The 22,528-nt window shown below is 26.4% G+C and overlaps 1 protein-coding gene across 3 annotated transcripts in view; it reads right to left on the bottom strand.

The window, feature by feature from the left end:
- Positions 1-22,528, bottom strand: part of LOC100202156 (tRNA (32-2'-O)-methyltransferase regulator THADA) — a 104,773-nt gene that overhangs the window by 33,671 nt on the left and 48,574 nt on the right. For all 3 annotated transcript variants that reach the window (XM_065805645.1, XM_065805648.1, XM_065805646.1), the window contains 6 exons: positions 17,733-17,817; positions 17,135-17,204; positions 17,000-17,032; positions 16,232-16,280; positions 10,256-11,534; positions 6,271-8,246 (listed from right to left, as the gene is read on the bottom strand). In XM_065805645.1, the coding sequence (XP_065661717.1) occupies positions 6,271-8,246; positions 10,256-11,534; positions 16,232-16,280; positions 17,000-17,032; positions 17,135-17,204; positions 17,733-17,817 (3,492 nt within the window). The remainder of the gene's footprint in view (positions 1-6,270; positions 8,247-10,255; positions 11,535-16,231; positions 16,281-16,999; positions 17,033-17,134; positions 17,205-17,732; positions 17,818-22,528) is intronic.

Here is a 22,528-nt window from a genome sequence, read left to right on the forward strand (position 1 = left end):
AGAGCATACAAGATATTTTCATATTGGTTGATATCTATATAATCATCTCAACAAGGAGTGATCGTCTAGTGTGTTACCAGCAAACATTTTGCATTTATAAAGAACTATAGTGGTTGGATCTTTATGGCCATACCTGTATATATATTCAGTATGAAACATAATGAGAGTTCTGTGGTCAAATAATGGCTTGAATTTTTTTTTTGACCTTTTAAAATAAATTATTGCTGGTCAAAATTAACCAAGCAATACAGATAGTCAGAAAAAAACTCATTTTGTAAGTTTTATCTTTATAGTACAAAAAAAAAAAGCCTCATAATTGCCTAAAACCTATTGATTGCTTGTAAAAGAAGTTTTTTTTTTCTTTAAAATACAATCTTATTTGATTTATTTTTATGGCATAATTAATTGCTAAGAAAACTGACTTTTAACAATGTTTCCGAAACAGTATATTTACACTATAGTATGTATATATATATATATATATATATATATATATATATATATATATATATATATATATATATACATATATATATATATTTTATAAATAAAACTACATATTTTTTACAACTATTAGTATCATGCTAAATGCAATCATCAGGTAAAAAATCTGTTATTATAATAAAAACTGAATTTTTTCTTTTTTGGAAATCAAAATTATATATAAATTGTCATATATATATAAATATATATATATATATATAAATATATATATATATATAATATATATATATATATATATATATATATATATAAATATATATATATATATAAATATATATATATATATATATATATATATATATATATATATATATATATATATATATATATATATATATATATATATATATATATATATATGTATAGCGCTTTTTTTCTCCTAGAATGCACTGGAATGGTGTTCCGGAACCTTTGTTTTGATAAATATAAAATTTTGTAATAAATAATGTAAACATTTTTTTCCCACGTAATATTATATAATGAAATTAGTTCTTTTTTAAATAATAAACAATTTTAATTCAAAAAAAACTATATTTAAAATTGTTTAAATTAAAAATGTAAATAAGTAAGATTAAGTAAAACATTTTTTGCAGATTTGAAAACATTACAGCGCTGCATTTTAGAATTTATTGTTTCTAAGCTGTTAGTAAAAACTAAATTTGCTTGGGAAGAATTTATTTTCTTCTTTTCTTAACACGGGTTTGTTTTTATGATGCCATTTTTTATTTGTTTGTTTATCTGAATATCAATCCCACAACCACATTGTTTTTAAGAAATTTTTCAAGAAATGCTATTGCTTCTTGTGCAATGTTTTTCCAAATATCAATCTCATAATGCCTTACTCTACTTATAAAAGATCTTTTTTTAAAACACAAACTTTATGCTATTTGCAGCAATAATTTTTATTATATCATTAATTAATTTCCTGTTATCAGTGTTTTAAATTCAAAATTATTACTTAATTTGTTTCAATTACATTTAAAAAGTGATATAAAAATATAAATTAAACGAAATAACAAAAAAACTAAATATGAAAAAAACTACCAGTTTCTTCTCGGGTGACTCCCGGTTCAGAAAAAAATCAAATTAAGTGTAAAAGAAACAGAAGAAATCAAAATTACAACGTCAGATTTTCCTTCTGCAGACAATTACACCAATTATAGCTGGCCAAGTTTCTGGACTTTAAAGCAAAAAATAGAGTTTTGTTCCAAAAACAAGTGGCTTTGTTTTCGAAAAAAAAAGCTTAGATGCACTACCTGCCAAAAAGTGAAACCATTTAGCGTAGAAGCTAAGAAAAGAATGAAATGATCGAAAGAATTATGAAGTTTCTTATTATGGCAAAGATAGAAAGCAATAGTTAAATTCACTACGTAAGAAAATATTTGATCACAAAGAATATGTTGGACATCAAGCTGAATTAAAGATGGTAGAACAAACTAAAAAAGAGACTCTTTAAAACAACATTTTAAAGTCTTTAACATGTGAGAAAATTGTAATAGCAAACCTTTTTCGATCTGCAAATAAAGTTGCAAAAGAAAAACAGTCCTTTAATAACTTTGAAATGGAAATTGATCTTCAAGAAAATAACGGTGTTGAAATGGGTCATATTTCCTATTTCTACAAAGGCATGCATTAATATTGTCAATCATATAGGTAACGAAATGAGGAAAAAAAATATTGCAGAAGTCATAAAATCAAAGAGTAAGATGTTTTTAATAATTGATGCGTCAACCACTATAAGCCAAAAATTAACACTGATAGTGTAAATTCGATGTTATGTAAAAGGCAGTGGATGGAATAAATTTACTAATCAATTTATTTTTGGATTTAGTGGAGCTTAAAAGCGTTGCAGCTAAAGAATTACTTGATGCTTCATTTGAATGTATTCATTCTTATGAAATGAAAGAAAAATATTTGATGAATTATTTAGTTTCTGTAGCATGTGATGGTAGGATGCGAAAGTGGCATTTTCAAATTAATCACTGAAAAGTTTCCTCCTGTTATAGTTTAGCAATGTGCTAATCATAGACTGCAATTATCAGTAGGAGATTATTCGGGACTATTCAAATCATTTCTTGATAAGCTTTATGTCGTGTATTATGCTTCCCCAAAAAATAGCAGAGTCACATTCATGCGCAGATTTGCTTAATATTCAGCTGCTGAAAGTTTAGTTCATTTGGTACACGCTCTGCATACTATCCCCATTTCCTTAAGTGAAAGCAAACAATAATTTTCACAGATTAATCTGATTGTCACTCAAACAAGGGCATTAATAATGAAAAAAATAGTTTCAACGTTGTTATTCATTAAATTAATGAGACCACTGCTAACATAGTTACTTAGCGGAAGGCATTCAGCAGTAGACACTAAGAATAAGAAAAAAGATGAGAGGAAATGTCTAACAAAAATTGGAAAAAACTATGGGATTTGTTATAAAAGTTTGTAGCTTTGTAAAGTTTATATCTTATTTACAGTGATGTGACCCTTCACTCCACTCACCCTCTACCCAAAAAAAAAAACACTTGTCATTATTTTGAAAAAAAAAGCTTCTTACATTGGAAAACAGCTTCTTTTATTTGTTCCTGCCTTATCGGATATGAATTGAATCGCTAATTTCTCCCTCATTTTTGACATGCAAAGAAAAATACAGGTGAGTTCCGGCACCTTTTTTTTTTTTTAGAAAAAAAGCACTGTATATATATATATATATATAAAATCAATAAACATATTTCTGAAATAGTTGGTCACATTTCAAGGTTGTTTACAAATAGTAAGATTACTAACATTAAGTAAACACCTTTTGAAAACCAATAAAATATTTATTTTAATAAATATGATTATAATTTAATAAATATGATTATAATAATAAAAATAATATCTATAATAATAAATATAAGAATCACAACCTAAAAAACCAAAAAAACATTACTACTAATAATAATGATAACAATAAATAATAAAAATAATAATGATAAAAATAATAAAAAGTTACTTGTTTTTATAAACACAAAAATTTTATATACAATGTTTGAAAGTTACAAACAGTTGAAAAACTGATAAAACATAACAACTAACAATGACATATGACTGTTTTCTAATAAATATGTTTTTTGTAATAACAATGACTGTTTTCTATTTAAATAACAAACAGTTATTTAAATAGAAAACAAGAAAATAGGAAAAATGATTGTAAAATTAAAAATACTAACTCCAATGATAATGATAATTATAATAGAAATAACAATAACAAAAATGATTAAAAATAAGAAAAAAAAAATTTAACATTAAATAAAATATTACTATCAAAAAATCAAAACTGACAAAAAACATAAAAATTTAAATTTAAAAAAAAAGGAAAGCTTTAAAAAATATTATATTGCTATATGCATACACACACACAAACACACACACATAAACACACACATGAATAACAGGTGATGCAGAAGTTATCGGACAAATCTGAATTTAATTGTTTGAGCATAATAATTTGTTTTTGTGATTTTATGCGTAGGCATAAATGTTCTATAAGATATAAACTTTATTATTTGAAACAAAATTATTCAAAACGATGTTAAATGCAGCTGAACGAGATCTTTTCAAAAGCGACTCAAAATGTTTTTTTGTAAATAAACCTAATATATATAAAAAAAAAAAAAATCATAAATCATTTTGAAAAGGATGGATTTGCTCGAAGTACAATATATGATAACCTAAAAAGACTTGAAACTGTTCAATCCTTTTCTGATCGAAAGCACTCTGGTTGTCTAACATCCTTGACAAGAGAAAAGAAAGCCGAATTAATGAGACTTGTCAACAATCGAAAAGGAGTTAGTCAGAGAAAAACAGGTTTTAAATTCGATGTAAATCAATCGACAATTGGTCATCAGTTAAAAAAATGAATATTAAATATAGAAAACATGAAAAGACTCCAAAATACACTATAGAACAAAAATTAAAGGCAAAGAAATGAAGCAGGAAACTAGTTAACCAACTCTATAACACAAAATCACTTCTTGTCATCAATGATGAAAAATATTTTTGTTTTGCAGGGGACAACATGCCTGGAAATTCTGGATACTACACAAAAAAACAAAAAAATATGCCCTGAAAGTGTTTATTTTATAGGAAAAGAGAAATTTCCAAAAAAATTATTTATGTGGATAGCCATATCTGACCGTGGCATGTCTGATCCATTGTTTCGCACTTCCAAGGCAGTAGCGAATAATTCATCAATCTATATTGATGAATGTTTAGAAAAACGACTTCTTCCATTCATTCACAAGCATCATGGAGACTTAACTATTTATTTTGGCCAGATTTAGCAAGTTCTCATTATTCTAAAGATTCTCTAAATTGGATTGACCAATATGTCTATTACGATGATAAGGAATCCAATCCCCCAAATGTGCCTCAAGCACGGCCAATTAAAAACTTTTAGGGACATTTGACACAGAAGGTTTACAAGGGAGATTGGCAAGCTTCAACAGAGCAAGTTTTGATTGATCAAATTAAATTAAAACTACAAAATATTGATTTAAATTTTTTACATTATAAATTTCTTACTTATGAAAGGCATCAGAGCAAAATTGAGATCAATTGCAGATGGTGATGTTTTTTAAGTTAAAAAATAACTTAACTGTTTTTAAAAAAAAATATAACAATAGTTTTTTTTTTCGTTTATAAATAAGTTATTGACGTTTTTATTTTGTCAGATAACTTACTCATTAGGGTGTTTCATATTTTATCATTTTTTGAAATTAAACTCGCAAATCGATTTATAAAATGATCATTTATACAAAAATAAGTTTGAGCAAAAAAATATATTTATAATTTCTAATCCCCAACAGTTAGATTTTGGGCAAAAGCGTTGGGTGTTTTAAACGCCTGGCGGGGACCTTAAAATTTATCCTATAAAATTGTTTATTCTTTTAAATAATATATGTTGGATTGAATATTAATTACATAAAAGGAGCATGTTGAAAAAATTAAGATATGCCTCCAAGTTATAAAATACGCCACCAAGTTATAAAATAGGTTTTTATAAAGAAAATTTTTTTTTTAACCAATTTCAGAAGATTCTGTAGAATAATTTCTTAATTTTCTCAACATGCTTCTTTTATGTAATTAATATTCAATCTATCATATATTATTTAAAAGAATAAAAAATTTTATACGATAAATCTTAAGGTCCAGGCCAGGCGTTTAAAACACCCAGCATTTTTGCCCAAAATTAAACTGGTGGGGACCCTAAAAATTATATATATATATATATTTTTTATTCGCTCAAACTTATTTTGATATAAATGGTCAATTTTTAAATCGATTTGCGAGTTCAATTTTAAAAATTGATAAAATATGAAACACCCTATTACGCATCACCTATTACAATACACAAAATAAGAATACACAAGAATTAAAAAAACAAACAATGCAGACAGCAAACAAAAATACATAATAAAATAAAAAAATACATATATATTGTTGTGTGTGTCTATATATATATATGTATATATATATATATATATATATATATATATATATATATATATATATATATATATATATATATATATATATATATATATATATGTATATATATAGTATATATATACATATACATGAATATATACATACAACAACAACAAATTTTTTGTATATACATATACAAAAAAATTTTTTTGTAATAAATAAAAAGATTTTTAAAAAATTTAAACTATTATAATAAAATTAAAACCATATGAAAATTATAATTATAAAATTACCAACCGAATGACATAAGGAATAAATACAGTAAGCTTCATAATTGCTTCAGAACCTTCTAATGTTGATGGATAAAGATGAGATAGAAGCAACAACAAAGGAAACATGGTTGCATTAGGATTTGATGGATTAATTACTGTGCTTTCGCTGATTGTTTTAGCTTTATCAAACAAAAATGGATAGAGTGTAGGAAATCTTGAAAAAAATTCACGACCAGTCATTTTAGATTTTTTAACCCCAAATATTCTCTGCATCAAAGAACTGAATAACAGTGTGCAAGAATTGCGAATAGCCCAGCAGGAAGAAGAAAAACCTTGAATTGCAATAATTACACCACTTGCAACATATGGATATATTTCCTCTGCTAATTTTGTGTCTTTATAAAAAGATCTTAAGATATTCACTGCGACAACAAAATTATTGACATTAACACATACTTTATGTAAGCATGATTCAGTTAGTAAACGCATCAGAAACTTTAATGTAAAATTTGCATTAATTGCTGGCTCTGTGATGCATATTGCTTGTAGAAAAAATGGTATTCCTGCACTGCGCCTTGTTACCTGCGTTGTTTCATTGTTAAAAGATTGTGAAACTAAGTCATTAATTAATGATGTTAATCCACTTTTGGGAATGCAGTGTAAATCTGAATCTTTATGGTTCCATAAAACTGAGCAAAGTTCTATGAACCCTAAACTAGCTAGTTCATAAGCCCCTGCATGTTTAGAACGCAAAAGAATATCGCAGAACATATTCCAAATTTTATTCACTGTTTCTTTAGTAAGAAATAGAGCACTAGTTACTGGAGATTTTTCAGAAAAGTTAGAAACAATTACTCCAAGTAAAAGTGAAACTTCTTTCATTGACCTCCAGCAGCAAACAAGTATCATTCTTGCAACCTGCGATTGAAGTTCAACACTTTGAAAATCTTCTAGTCTTATCTCCTGGAATACTTCAACAAGGCTTACATCACACAAATGACCCTCTGGTGCTTCGCTTGTTACATACGGTGAAACAAGAGAAATTATTTCCAAACAAATTTCAATTAAGTCATCTAAAAACTTTGAAAAATATTTAAAATTTGCAGTAATAACCATATGATTGGAGCTCCAGTTATTGAATTGAAAGAGTAACCTCAAAGTATAAAGTGTACCATAAAGTGGGGCATTTTGAGATCCTTTTATTAAACTTGATTTCATTATATCCAACTGTTTTTTAAGTTCAAATAACAATAAGTGCGCAAACAATATTGGTTTAGATGAAAAATTTTCACTTAAAACTGTTTCTGCATTAAAAAATTCTGTTAAATGTTCCATCTTTACTTCTTTCTGTAAGATTGATGCTATGTCACTCAGATCTGGATCCAGAGCAATATATGTTATATAATATGCTGCTACTGAAGCACTATCAGGTTGAGCACTGTGTATTTTCATAATAGAATCTTTAAACATTTCAACAACTTTATTAGATGAAGGTGTACATACAAAAACAGGTTTCTTTAATATTATATCAAATGCCAGCATTCTATTAGGGTCATAAGTATCTTCAAAGCATTTTAAAAGAATGTTTGTAAAATTTATTCTTTCCTCTTCAGTGATTTTGAGTTCATTCAAAAGATATGATGTTTTATTTTCATTAAAAACATTTGTTAACAAAGACAAAAGTTGTAAAGACAAGGAAATTTGACAGTAAGGTGCAGAAGCATATAGCTTATGTATAATAAAGTTTACAAACCAATAGAAAAATTCTAAATAAATTTTAACAAAATTACTGCTGAACCAATTGTTTTTTTCTTTATATGCATGGGCAAAGATACGCAAAAACAGTTTCTTAAATTCAGTAATCACTTGATGTCGAAACGAAGCATCTTCAACTGCCATATTAAAATGAAGAAAATGTTGCAAGAGTAAAATATCATAGTTTGTCACTGGGTCTGTGCTTTTAGATGTGTTGCATATTAATGACAAAGTATCTAATCTCACCTTTAAAATTAATAAAGTATAATAAAAATATTTACAATATATAAAACTTTAATAATTTCAAGAAATATAATAATTTATAATAACAAAATAATTTTATAATATATATACATATATATATATATATATATATATATATATATATATATATATATATATATATATATATATATATATATATGTATATATAGTAGCGTGCAAAAGTAATTGGACAAGAGCATAACTTGAGATAACTTTTGAATAAAAAGTCCAATTTCTTTCAAATTTTCACTGAAATGTCAAAAAATTGATTACAAATCTAAAAACAAATGAATTTTTACTAAATTGAAGCAATCGAATCTTAAAAGTTCATTTAATTAAATTATGTGCATGCAAAAGTATCTGGACAGAAATAAAAAAACTTGAATTAGATTTTTTTTTAAACATTTTTAAAATTGAAAATGCTTTATTTTAGAGTAAATTGCTTTAGTACTTCGTCTGGAAGTCCTTAGCATTAATTACTGCTTGAGAGTGACAAAGCATTGAGTCCACCAGCTTCATAATCACAATAATTTTGATTTTTCCCCATTCTTGTTTAAGTGTATTCAATAAATCACAATTACCTGTTGGTTTTTGACCTGAAATTTGTCGATCAATGAGCTTACATAAACATTCAATAGAATTAAGGTCAAGACTTTGCTAAGGCTATTTGATTAATCGAATTTCTTTGGTTTTGAAAAAGTTTTTCACAAGGGTTGAAGTGTGCTTTGGGTCATTGTCCTGCTGAAATAATCATTCTCGAGCCCTGAAAAATGTTCCATGCAAAATGCTGTCTTGGTAAATGCTGAAATTAAAGAACTTTATAATGTAAAATGTAGTGTTGACACAATCAAACGCCTTTTGAGGTCTGCAAATCTATTTGGAAGACGTCCTACAAAGAAACTTTTTATTTATATAAAGAATTGAAAAGCATGCTTAAGATTTGCTAATGAACATTTGAATTGGGCAAGAAAACATGAGGGAAAGTACTTTTTAGTAATGAATTTAAGTTTATGTTATTTGGATCTGATAATATTAGATAAGTCCGTCGACACAAAGGCCATAAAATTAATACCAGCCTAAATACCAGCTACCAACAGTAAAGCACAGAGGTCAAAACGTTATGAACTGGGCTAACTTGAATAGAGATTGTATTGGTTCTATCCATTTGATTGATGGCAAAATGGACAAAAATATGTACAAAGTACATACTTTTGTATACATAAGAAGTTTATGCTACCACATGATAAAGGCAAAATGCCTCAAGGAAGGATGTTTTAGCAGGACAATGACCCAAAGCACATTTCAACCCTTGTGAAAAACCTTTTCAAAACCAAAGAAATTCGATTAATCGAATAGCCTTAGCAAAGTCTTGACCTTAATTCTATTGAATGTCTATGTAAGCTCATTGATTGACAAATTTCAGGTTGAAAACTAACAAATAAACGTGATTTATTGAATACTCTGAAACTAGAATGGGGAAAAATCAAAATTATTGTGATTATGAAGCTGGTGGAAGCTCAATGCCTTGTCACTCTCAAGCAGTAATCAATGCTAAGGACTTCCCGACAAAGTACTAAAGCAATTTACTTTAAAATAAAGCATTTTCAATTTTAAAAATGTTTAAAAAAAATCTAATTCAAGTTTTTTTTATTCTGTCCAGATACTTTTGCACGCGCATAATTTAATTAAATGAACTTTTAAGTTTAGATTGCTTAGATTTAATAAAAATTCATTTGTTTTTAGATTTGTAATCAATTTTTTGACATTTCAGAGAAAATTTGAAAGAAATTGGACTTTTTATTCAAAAGTTATCCCAAGTTATGCTCTTGTCCGGTTACTTTTGCACGCTACTGTATATATATATATATCTATATATCTATATATATATATATATATATATATATATATATATATATATATATATATATATATACATATATATATATATATATATATATATATATTAGATACAACTTTTTAATATAGTTGACCTGTTGATCAAGATGAGTCAAACACATTTTCATATCAGATAATTTCAGCAGATTTTTCCACATTCCATCTACTTCTTTAAAATCTGTAAAAACATTCGAAAAATCATTTGAAGTATTTTTCATAGAACGAGCAGACTTTAAAAATATAAGAGAAGTTCGAATGCAAGGCCAAGTCATTTTATTTTTCATATCATTTATGAAATATTTAAGTAACAGCGGATATGTGCTTAACAGATTGGGAATTATATATTCAACAATATTAGCCTTAATTTCTTTATTTTCACCAATCATATGTTCATAAATATTTTCTGTCCATAGATGAATCCATCTACTTATTTCATGACACTCTGACAAGTGTTTTTCGGATAAAACTTTATAAAGATTGCAAGCATGTGATGAGAGATCAACATCAGCCAACAAACTCATAACTTTTTTTGGTAAATTATTTTCCAGTTCAAGTATTTCCTCAACCCTAATATATTGAACAAGTAAAATCATTATACAAATTTTTCCTCGTGACTGTAAGTCTATGTTTAAAAGGTTTTTCATGAATGTAATAATATAATCAAAATGATTACTAATAGAGAGCAACTGAAATGATTTTCTTATACTCTCAACAATACTATGTCTAACTGTATCAATATGATGATCAACATAAACCATTAAATGTGGAAGAACATTTTGCAACAACAGATCTAATGGTACATCTATGGGAGGTAATCTCATCGCTATATCTATCCATGTATTAATTGTCTTGAATGCTAATATTATAACAGACTTTTCCACAAGAGACCCACAAATCTTTATTAGTTGAAGTATAAAAAAGCCTTTGAACAGTGTTGAGCAATCACCATCAATTAACTTGCTATCAAGAATGTTTGTAGGTAGTTTTGTTAGTAATGCATTTAAAAGAACCAACTCAACTGATGGTTTGTTTAATTGCAAAAATAAAGAATCAAATTCTAAAATATGAAAACATTCAACACTGAGGTTTTTGTGTAAACCAGCATGTAAAGCAAGTAAAAATTCTATGATAAGTTTTTTTTTTAACAAAACTGTAACCATAACCATTGCAGCTGAAGCACGACAGTCTAGAACTATGACTTCATCAATAACTGCATCAATAGAGATTTTCAATAAAAATTTAAACGTTTCATCAACTTCTTTATCAATGTCCTTCTCCATATCTCCACACTTGTTTAATACTAAAAGTATTGTCTTGAAAGTGATGTGAATGTGATGTAAAATATCAGTTTGATGCATTGGATTGCTGGAAACTCTAAATTAAAATTATTTAAAAAATATTAAACACATTTTTTAATAACAATCATAGAAATTTTTTTTTTAATTTTTTTTCACCTCTCCAAGGCCATGAAGGCCACTACAGAAGAGGAGGCTACTTTAGTTGTGGTTACAACCCTCTCTTAACTCTATAACTCTGAAACACAAACCTTGATAAACAAAGCCGCTGCGCGGAGAAACAAGTTGAATGGTACTACCAAAGATGTGGTGGGCATCAAACTTTTGGCTTATGAGACAAGTGCTCTACCACTAAACAACTACCGCATATTATACCACCAGCCCTCGAAATTAGAGTCAGCATTCAGAAATGCTGACCTAACTGCCAATCTAAAAGTGTTTCAGGTCGGCAAAAAATTGCCAACCTCGTTTTTATGGTTTTATGGTAAGACCTTTGTATTATAAGACCTTATAAGAACTTTAATTTTTTTTTGCTGACCTGATGCTGATCTCAAGAAGATTGAGGTCGGGAAATTATTGCCGACTCCATTAGTTTTTGGTAATTTGATTGGTAATTGACAATTAGTTTTTGGTAATTTAAATTTCTGTGTCATAAATTTGAATTTCAGTACAATATATTTGAATTTCAGTGCAATAAATTGCATAAGTAGAAAGCTTTTACTTTTTTAAGCCTCTTATACCTTTTTTATTTGGCAAACTTGTTTTTTAATATCTTAAAAATTTTTTTTGACAAAATGCAAATAATCATTTTTACTTTTAAAAGTGGCCTAGTTTATCAAAGATTTTTAAAAACTTGATAAATACAACGGTATTTAACTCCAGCAACTTTTAAGCACTAAGATCCTGGAACTGAATAAGCAATTTTTGAGTTCTCATTTTAACGAAGTGTCTTGTATGACAAGGATTTTATAAATAACTATCATATACTTTTAATATTTTATTGAATATATATAAACTTTTATTTAAGTAAACCAAAATGGTATTTAAACTATAAAAGATAATCAAAAGAATATGCTAAATTGTATCAGCCCTATTATATAGATAAGTGGAATTAATAACATTTATCGTATGAAAAGTTTTAAAATCTCTCTTGCCAAAGTCATCTTCACTGCCAGAGTTATTTCCACTGCCAGAGTCATCTTCACATATGATGTAGAATAACAAAAAGACAACATATTCAGTCATGTGTTGTCTTTTTGGATCCATTGCACTTGCACAAATCGCTTCAGACAAGTTCATTTTTCTAATACTTGCACCTTTTATTCACTTCAATCTTCATAACAACAAGCACTCAACTCTCTGTGTTGGTAGTGTTGGTAGTGTTAGTCTGCGTTGGAGTGTTGGTAGCTTAACAGTTATAATTGGGTATATTTCCCAACCACAATTTACAATGACAAAGGGGGTATAATTCAATGGGGTATAACAATTGGGTATAACTTCCAACCATAGTTCAAAGGCAACCACAGGCAATACAGGCATGTAAACCATACAAATTGACTAAAAAATATGTGGTACTAAAGGATACTGATTATTGGTGGAAGCCTTGCAGAATCATACCGGAATTTAGAAAAAAAAAACTAATGAAGTTGTGAAAGAATGTTAACATCTTCATTCTGTTTCTTATTACCCTGTATTCTAATAAAAAAATGCTTGATGTTTGTTGTAAAAAAACGTTATCAATTTGACTACATACAGTCTGACCAAATAAAAATAATAGACAATAAATTAAAAAAATATTGCCTTTCAAATTTTAATACTTTATTGAAAACAACTCCAATGATAAAGATAGCTAGTGAAATTTCAAGAGATCTTTTTTATGTGCTTCAGTCTCTAATCTTTTTAACAAGTCTTTAACTTCATGCAGGACTCTATCTTTTTTGTGAGCAATAGTTGACCATTTTGAATACACATCGATTTACACTTAAAAACTCATAACTACTGATGCTCCAGATTAAGCTCTAGGCACAAATTAAGAAACAAGATAATAAGAGGGGGCTTTTCAGTTGAACTAATTATTTACCTTTTTTAACCATTGTTTTTGTAAAACTAGCATTGTAACATTAAACATTAATTGTAGAATTCATTTTAGAATAATTTTAAATGTCTCTTCTTTATTAGCAACCATACATGTCTCCTTTTAACTTCTTGGTAACAAAAAAATGGTAGAGTTTTTCCTTGAATTTCTATGATAAATTATTTTATCTGCTATTTTTTGGTAAGATGGCTTTAAACACAAGATTAAAAACCACCAGATTTTTGTTGAAGTTGACATTAAATATATCAAATGCATCAATGATTTTGTTTACATAGAATGAAAGTCTTTTGTTTGTAGATCCTATCAGCCGGTAGTGTTGCTTGTGATAATAAGAAACACTGCCATAAGAAAAATAATTTAAATATTATTTTTCTTGCAAAAATTTTTGAAAAAAATTAAAATTATGGTCATTAAAAATGCAATAAAAAAGTTTTATGATTTCCTTTTTTTAGTGCACTTTTTGAAAAAAGAAAGTTAATTATACATTTAATATCTTTTTTTATATTATACTTTGATTTGGTATTATATAAAGATAAATATTATATTTTAAGTATACCTTTTAAAATATGAATCTCCTTCACATGATTTAAGGTCCAAAGGATATTCATATTTTATAAATCATATTAAAGTTGAGGTTATAAAATTGTTTTTGTTTGGTAGCAAAAAAGTGTTAGCATTTCTTTATAATTTTTTTTTGGTCCAATAATTTTGTTTATTATGTCTGTGCACTATGGCGTCTGAGATTCAATTCTTTAGCTTAAATTAACAACTTTAATTTAAACTTACAACTAAATTTAATGTTACAACTAAATTTTAAATCAAAATATAATAGATATATAATTGTATTTTATATATTGCTACTTTCAAAAATACTAGCAGATTAGTTAATATTTCAAAAAATCATTTAAATTTCAATTATATATCACTGTCCAATTCAATTAAATTTAAATGATTAAAAGAGATAAAGTTTTCAGAAGTTTCATCAGCTTCATCCTCATCATCAGTGTTACTACCTTCATCGCTTTCGCTATGTTGATTAGGGTTATGGCCTTTTTTCAACCCCATGCTCCTGTACTGTAGTTTGATGAACTTTTACCGAAAAAGCACGAAATGAACTATTATTTGCATATCTTTTGAAAAAAGTTCACCCCGCCATTAAAAAATCGATTTTGACATAAAATCGATTTTTTAATTCCAGGGTGAACTTTTTTCAAAAGGTATGCAAATAATAGTTCATTTCGTGCTTTTTAGGTGAAAGTTCATCAAACTACACTATTTCTATTAGTAAATTTATTAACTCAGGAGGATTAAGAAAACTTACAATGATGCTGAATTCTTCTGTACAAATTAATACTGGAAACGATAGGATCTGAATTATTTAACACTCAATGAAAATATATTTTAGATATTTTTTTCTGTTGGCTTTGCAAGCATGAAATCCATCATGTTTTGTTGCATGAAATTGTCCATCATGTTTTGTTGCATGAAATTGTCCATCATGTTTTGTTGCATGAAATTGTCCATCATGTTTATAATTTTTTTGCCTGGCTTCAGATCCTTCTTCATCCAAAATAACCAATTGGCACTGTATTTTCTAAAATTTAATACTAGCAAGATATAGATACTTTTTGCTTGTTAAATTTTGATTTATGAATAAACAAATTTAAATTCATATTATAATAGTTTTTTATCAAGTCTTCACCCACATTAATTATTTTAACAAATTTTTCAACATTATCAAATGCTCAGGGTGCAGTATGGTTGTCATTGGTACTTCTAAAATCTCATTGAAAATTTTTTATATCAAAAAACCTTTTGAATGATTGCAGCATCAAAACATTTAAAAATTTAAAACAAAATCAAAACATTCGAAAAGTTGCGTTGATTGAACTAAAATTATGCAATTTCATTAATAAGATATAATATTTCATAATATTTTAAAAATTAGGAGCTAAGAAAATAGAACAGTTATTGTCTAGGATTGTTTTTCTTGATATAAATCTTATTATAAATATTAATAAATTTAAATATGGAGCAGGTTTTAAGTAACTAAAAATTATTTTAATAATCATCATGAATCACAAAGCAAATAAAAAACAAATTTATCCTCCCTTTAATAAAAATCTTTTTATCCCTGTATTTCATAAAGTAAAAGTTTTCAACACATGTTTGTGATTTTATTTTGAGTACTTGACTAATACTCTTTCAATTGTTACAAAATTTGTTGATATGATGAAGTCCAATTATGTCATGTCGTGTGACACAAAACATAAAAATTCATGACACCTATCATTTTTTAAATCTTTATCAATCTTTATAAATTTTAAGTCATATTAACAAAAAAGATAATAATAATCAAAAGATACTAAATTCAAACCTATTCTACCCTGTGCAGCGGCCTTGTTCACTCGTGTTTCGGAGTTAAAGGTTAGTGGGGGGTTGTAACAAGAATTTAAAAAAAAAGTAGATTCTTTGACTGTAGTGATCCCCTCAACATTGGATGAGTAAATACAGTGAAGAGGAACAAACAATAATAATAAAATACTTCAATATATAATAATACACAATTTATTTATTATTATAATATATTTGTATAAATTATGTTTAATTTAGATTTATTTTTATTTTACTCTAAAAAGTTTAACTTTTATGTAAATAAAAATCTCCATAAAAATAATTACCTGAATAAATTTTGAAACTTTATTAAGCTGTCTTTTAAATAAGCAAATACTAAAAAATTAAATGAATATCTATAAAATTAAAATATAAAAAAATTAGGAACAAACTAAGAATGAGCTATTTAAAAAAATATAAACAGACAAACAAAAAAAATTTTAAGACTTAAAAAAATTTTAAGACTTAAAAAAATATTAAATTAAAAGTTTCAATGAGAAAACCTAACTAATCCTGTAATTTGCTTATCTTATAACCTTACTAAAAACTTCAAGGGAAAAAGAAACTTTTTTTTCAATATTTTACCATTTATTACTTATATTTAATCTTTTTACTTATTTTTTTTTTTTTTTTTGAAAAAAATTAGTTCATAGTAACATTAAAAAAAAAATTTCAATTAAAGCAAAATATTAAACAATTTTATTTTATTTTCAAATTTTTTTTAGTAACATGATACAACATAAAACAGATATAGTAATAAAAAATAAAACTATAATAAATAATAATAATAAATAAATATAATAATATAATAAATTAAAAACCTTCCATTGTTTTGTTTTATCTATTAAAGCATTAACTATATAAAATTCAACTTCATATTTGAATAAAATTTGATAAAATTTATTTTTAAGCTATGGTTCATTTAAAAAGGCTAATCATAAAGTAAAGGTTTATTTGACAAGAGTATAAATTAAACTTAAATATTATTTCAAACAAAATCTAGAAAAGAAATTAAACTGCTATAAATACTTTTTTTACATCATTTGTGAACTTACCTAGAAGAGGATTCTTTTGGACAAGTTTATCACCTGAAATATTGTCTTACAGATACATATTTTATAGACATAAACTTTAAAGAAAAAGTTTGAAATATAAAATTATTAAAAAAAAATTGAACTATAAAAGTTTACCAAGTGGAAAGTTTTCCATTAATGCAGAAATTAACTCAATCATATTCCTTATATTGTTAGTGCTATCATCCTAAAGATAGTTATTTGGCATAAAACAATTAATAAATTAAAAAAGATTGTTTTTTGACATAAACAATTAACTTCAAAAACAAATAAAATAATATATATTATATATATATATATATATATATATATATATATATATATATATATATATATATATATATATATATATATATATATATATATATATATATATATATATTATATATATATATAAAATATATATATATATATATATATATATATATATATATAGCAGTCTTCTCCATTTGAAACTAATGCCAGCGCACAAAAAAAGCACTGGCAGGATGTTCATTTTTAAATTAGCCTGCACAATTTAAAAAATTCATTTTTATCTGCTATTTAAATTAAAATAAAAATAGCAAAAAGAATGCTTCGAATAAATACTAGATAAAATAATTAAAAAAAAAACTGGTAAAAAAGAAGCCATTTTCACAAAAGTTGAACAAAAAAAACAAAAAAGTTTTATTGTAATTTAATTTATGAAAAAGAAAATCAAGCAAAAAAATAGTACTTCTTTAAAGTTGAGATAAGTTCTTAGTAATGCAGCCATTATATCAAAAATACATGCATTCTGTTCATCAAACAATTGAAACATACTAAAAAAAAAATTTAAAACTCATCAACACCACCATCCCATAGATTTTAAAGTGAAAATGACAATTAATTCAGGACAAAAATAAAAAATAAATTAATATATAGAAAGTAAAATAGTCTTCTGTTAATTCAAATATTTCAAACATTCTTTAAAGATATCTTATAAAGTTATGTTTGGAAAAGCAGCTAAACATAACTTTAAATCCTTTTAAAAACTTTAAATAAGATGTTTAAAAACTTTAGGATCTTAAATCTATTTAAGCATGCTAGAAAAGAACAACAGCCATTACCTGCTAATTAAGTTAACCTTTCTTTCAAATTTTAACTTATCAAGTGTTTCCTTGATTTGTATGTATGAAATAGAATATAGTTTTGTAAAATGATCTTATCTCCCTTTAATCAGATTTTAGCTTGGGAATTCAACCAAATGCAACAATTTCTACTACCAATACTATAGAATTAGCAAATCTATCAACAGCATCTTCATACTCTAACTAATTGTAGACACTTTTTTTTATTTGCAGACAACCTGACAAGAAATGTTAACCATATATTTACTGCTGGGATGGCATTGATGTGGTCCATGTGTGATTATTATACTTATACCACTATGTTTGAGTGTAAAAGTTTGACGTAGACCATAAGATAAGATCTACGCAAAACTTATACATTATAAGATAATTTTACTGTGGTTGATGTGTCGTTATAATGCTTATACTGCTCAAAACCACGCTAAAAAGAAAAAAACACTACACTATATTCCTACAGAAAAGTTTCACACTGGGTATGTGTGGAAAAAACATATTTAAACAAGCCTAATGACTTGTTTACATATGTATACTTATTTTTATCGGAATGCATATGCATAGTACCAGAAATGCTTAGTGTCATATACCAGTTGAAAAAGCTGGTATGTGGCACTATGCATTCCTAGTACTATTAATAAAATGAAGCAAAAAAAACTTTTTTGTTTTATTTTATGACTTTTTTGAAAATATACATATATACGTACAACAACTTTTCTTAAAATTTATAATTGAACCCGTCATTTCGAAAAGGGCACAAGTCCATTTACTCAAACTTTCAGAATCAACAAAAAAAAAGTTTTTTAGAGAAAAAGTCTATGGTGCTAAAGAAACTAAATATATGAGTAGATAAAAAAAAAAGCATACATAAATTTTTAGAGTTTTATTTATTATAAAAAACCAACATATAATACATACATTTTTAATTTAAGTTTATAGACTTATGCCTTTTTCAAAATGAACACTTTTTATATATAAAAATCCCAAGATTATCAAGATAGTAATGATTTATTATTACTTTAAAACAATTATTGTTAGTTAATCATCACTTATTTCCTGGAATTCATTGTTTGTCGAAGTAGTTGGCCATGCAAAAAGCTCTGTATAGTTTTTATACTCTTCTATTAAATATGTAACATATTTTTCTATTTTTTTCAAACCTGATATTTTTTTTTCATTGATAGGCAATTTTCCAGTATATGCAGGAGTACTACTTAATGGTAAGGTTGGTCTTGTACCCATCCTTTGTAATAGCTGGAAATCATAACTGACTAAGGAATCTATGGATTCACGTGTTATCACTAAACCTGGTGTGGTCTTAGAGAACGTGAAATGTGACACTTTTGAAATACCAAATGTTACTTTTTTGTCCTTGGCTACTCCTCTTCCATAGGAATCTACAGATAACACAACTTTCTTATAATAATTTGACCACCATTTTTTTACATCAATAATATCTTCAGTTTTAGGCCTTCTAATTTCAAATTTTTCGTTTACCGCAGCTATAAGATTTTCATATTTTGTTGGTGTGTAAACCCGGTCATTTTTTGAAAATGTCACTTTGCTGTTCCAAACATTCTATTGTTTGGCAAGAACGAGTGACCTCTTTTTGGTATGTAATATTGTATTTCATTTATATTGCTACCTAGTTCAGCTACCAGTGATAAAAGTATGCGGATCATGGCATGATTTCTTTTTTGGCCTGCACAACCATCAGAAAATAGGTGCAGTTCTTTGGCTTCGTTAACAATGTTTTTTTTAATATAATCCAGCACAAAGGTACATACTTTGTTTGGAGCTTTGTTAGCAACTCCTTCGCAATATGAATAAAATACTGATTTACCAGTTTTAAAATCGTATATGCAAACTCATACAGCCATAGTTGACGTAGGTAAAATATTTCCTGGACAGGGATATGTGGAAGTGGCAAATTTAGCATAAAATCAAATGCAATCCCATACATATTTGGATTATTTTTGCACTTAGTTTCAACTTCCTGTATTTTTTTGTAAAATTTGTTTGCTTGTCTTTTGTGGATCTCAATATTTGCTTGATAGATTCTTTTGCATTGTCATTAACGTGTGGGTTTTTTAGTTTAATTTTTAACTCTTCGCACAGTCCACAAACATCAACTTGCTTTCTACCAAAGGATAAACTAAAATTTTCTTGGAAATATTTAAGGTAAAACTTATATTTAACAGGATGATCTGGATATTTTTGTTTGTATAATGTGTGCATAATTTTCACATTGAGTTTTTCATCCAAATAAAAAGATGATGCATCTTTACTATAGTAGTGCACATATTTAACAGGAAAGGATTTGATATGCTCACATACTTTTGTTAATGTATCACTAGGTAATGCTTTGCATCGTGATCCCTGGGATTTACCTCTGTGATCTATAGGCTGCTCTTTTTTTTTTAAGCAAATGAATAAACGTCTAACTTGTTTCATAGAAACTCCATGCATACTGCAAAAAGCTTTCTTGCATACTTTTTTTCTCACACCTTCAATGTTAGTGTGATAAATAAAGGAAAATTCTTTTTTCTTAGGTTCTTCAGATCTAAACCGTCTTCTCTCTATTTCTTTCTTTTCAATCAATGACTGCAAGTATGTGTCTTGGGCATTTTTACTATCAAATTTATTAACAAACTGAATTGTACTTTTCATAACATTTTCAGATACAAACTCCATACATTTTGAACTACATCTGTAAATAAAGAAAATTATTGAGGTAATATTACAATAATTAAATATCAAGATGTTTTATCTCCAATCATTGGTGGTAAAACATGAGTAAATAAACAAAAATTTGAGAACGAATACAGTATATATTATATGTTATAGAACAAAAAACTAAACTGCAAGAAGCACCCGCCTGTCTTGGTGCCACATCATATCCTTTGTGGTTTTTATAATCTTCTCCTGCAATTTTGGCTTTTTTTATTTTTTCATGTTTGTAATTTTCACTATTCCTTATACCAGAAGCTCACGATTTTCCATTTTTGTAACAAATAAAGTGAGATTACGTCACTTAATTGCGCTTCGTTTCACTTGAAAAAGACATAAGTGCGGAACTTGTGCCATTTTCGATCAGACTTTAATTTTCATTTTCATTTAAAGTTGACTTGCAGTATATGAAAATCTGTCTCCTTCAAAGCAAATATGTAAAACACTTTGATAAAAAAAATGGCATTAAAAAGAGAAATTCGAAAAAAGTGTGACTTGTGCCCTTTTCGAAATGACGGGTTCAATTTATTTGTACTGCATTCATTTTATACGAGAGGATTTTTCTTATCAAACTAGATAAAAACATTTTGTTATGAAATCTATTCATAAATAAAATGGAGAGAAAATGGAAGTTTGATATAAGCAAACTTCCATTTTTGATGATTAAAATGGAAGTTTGCTTACATTATCTGTCACTTTAAAATTTCCTATTCTATTTTATATTATATATTGCTTTTTTGCAAACATTTTTTTTTCTTTAAATAAAGCTGGTATTTAAAAATTTTATGTTGGATATTAATTCTCAAAAATATTCATTACAAAACTGACTGAAATATATCATATTAACATAAATTACAGTGTGATGTCATGATCTATTTCAGCATTTTCCACAAAAGAATTACAAATTTAAAATGTAGTTAAAATTTAAAATTAAATTTTTGTTGTTGTTGTTTGGTAATTCACCTCCCCAAAGCCCAGAAGGCCACTACAGACAAGGAGGCTATTTAATTGTGGTTATAACCCTCTCAAATTACTATTTTTAAATTTAAAATGTAGTTAAAATTTAAAATACAGCAAAATCATGCGTTTTATATGTATGGTCTATATGATAGCTTTTACTTTATTCATGTATTTAATTAGTATTATATCACACTGGTATAATGATGTGGACTGCATTAGGTATTCCACTTGCATGTCACACTGATTTTAAACAATTATACAGTCAAACACATTTTATTATCTTTAGCTATAACCCAAGAGAGCACACACACGCACGCACACGCACGCACACACACACACACACACACACACACACATATATATATATAAAGTAATTAAAAATAATTTCCTAATTTATTTTGTGCACTTTAATTGATACAATGCGCGCTTTAATTTTTAAGAAAAAGAAGAAAAAACAAAAAATAATGAAATCAGTTGATATAGAGGCTCTCTCTTGCATGTTCCTAGTCAATCAATGATTAGTCAATCAATATTTAAGCTTTTAATAAGTGTGTGTGTATATATATATATATATATATATATATATATATATATATATATATATATATATATATATATATATATATATATATATATATATTTTTTATATATATATATACTTATTAAAAACTTATTGTAATTTTTACATATTTGTAAAAATGAAATTTTCAGTTTTTTG

This window comes from Hydra vulgaris, chromosome 09, assembly GCF_038396675.1.
Source record: "Hydra vulgaris chromosome 09, alternate assembly HydraT2T_AEP".
Taxonomy (NCBI): domain Eukaryota; kingdom Metazoa; phylum Cnidaria; class Hydrozoa; order Anthoathecata; family Hydridae; genus Hydra; species Hydra vulgaris.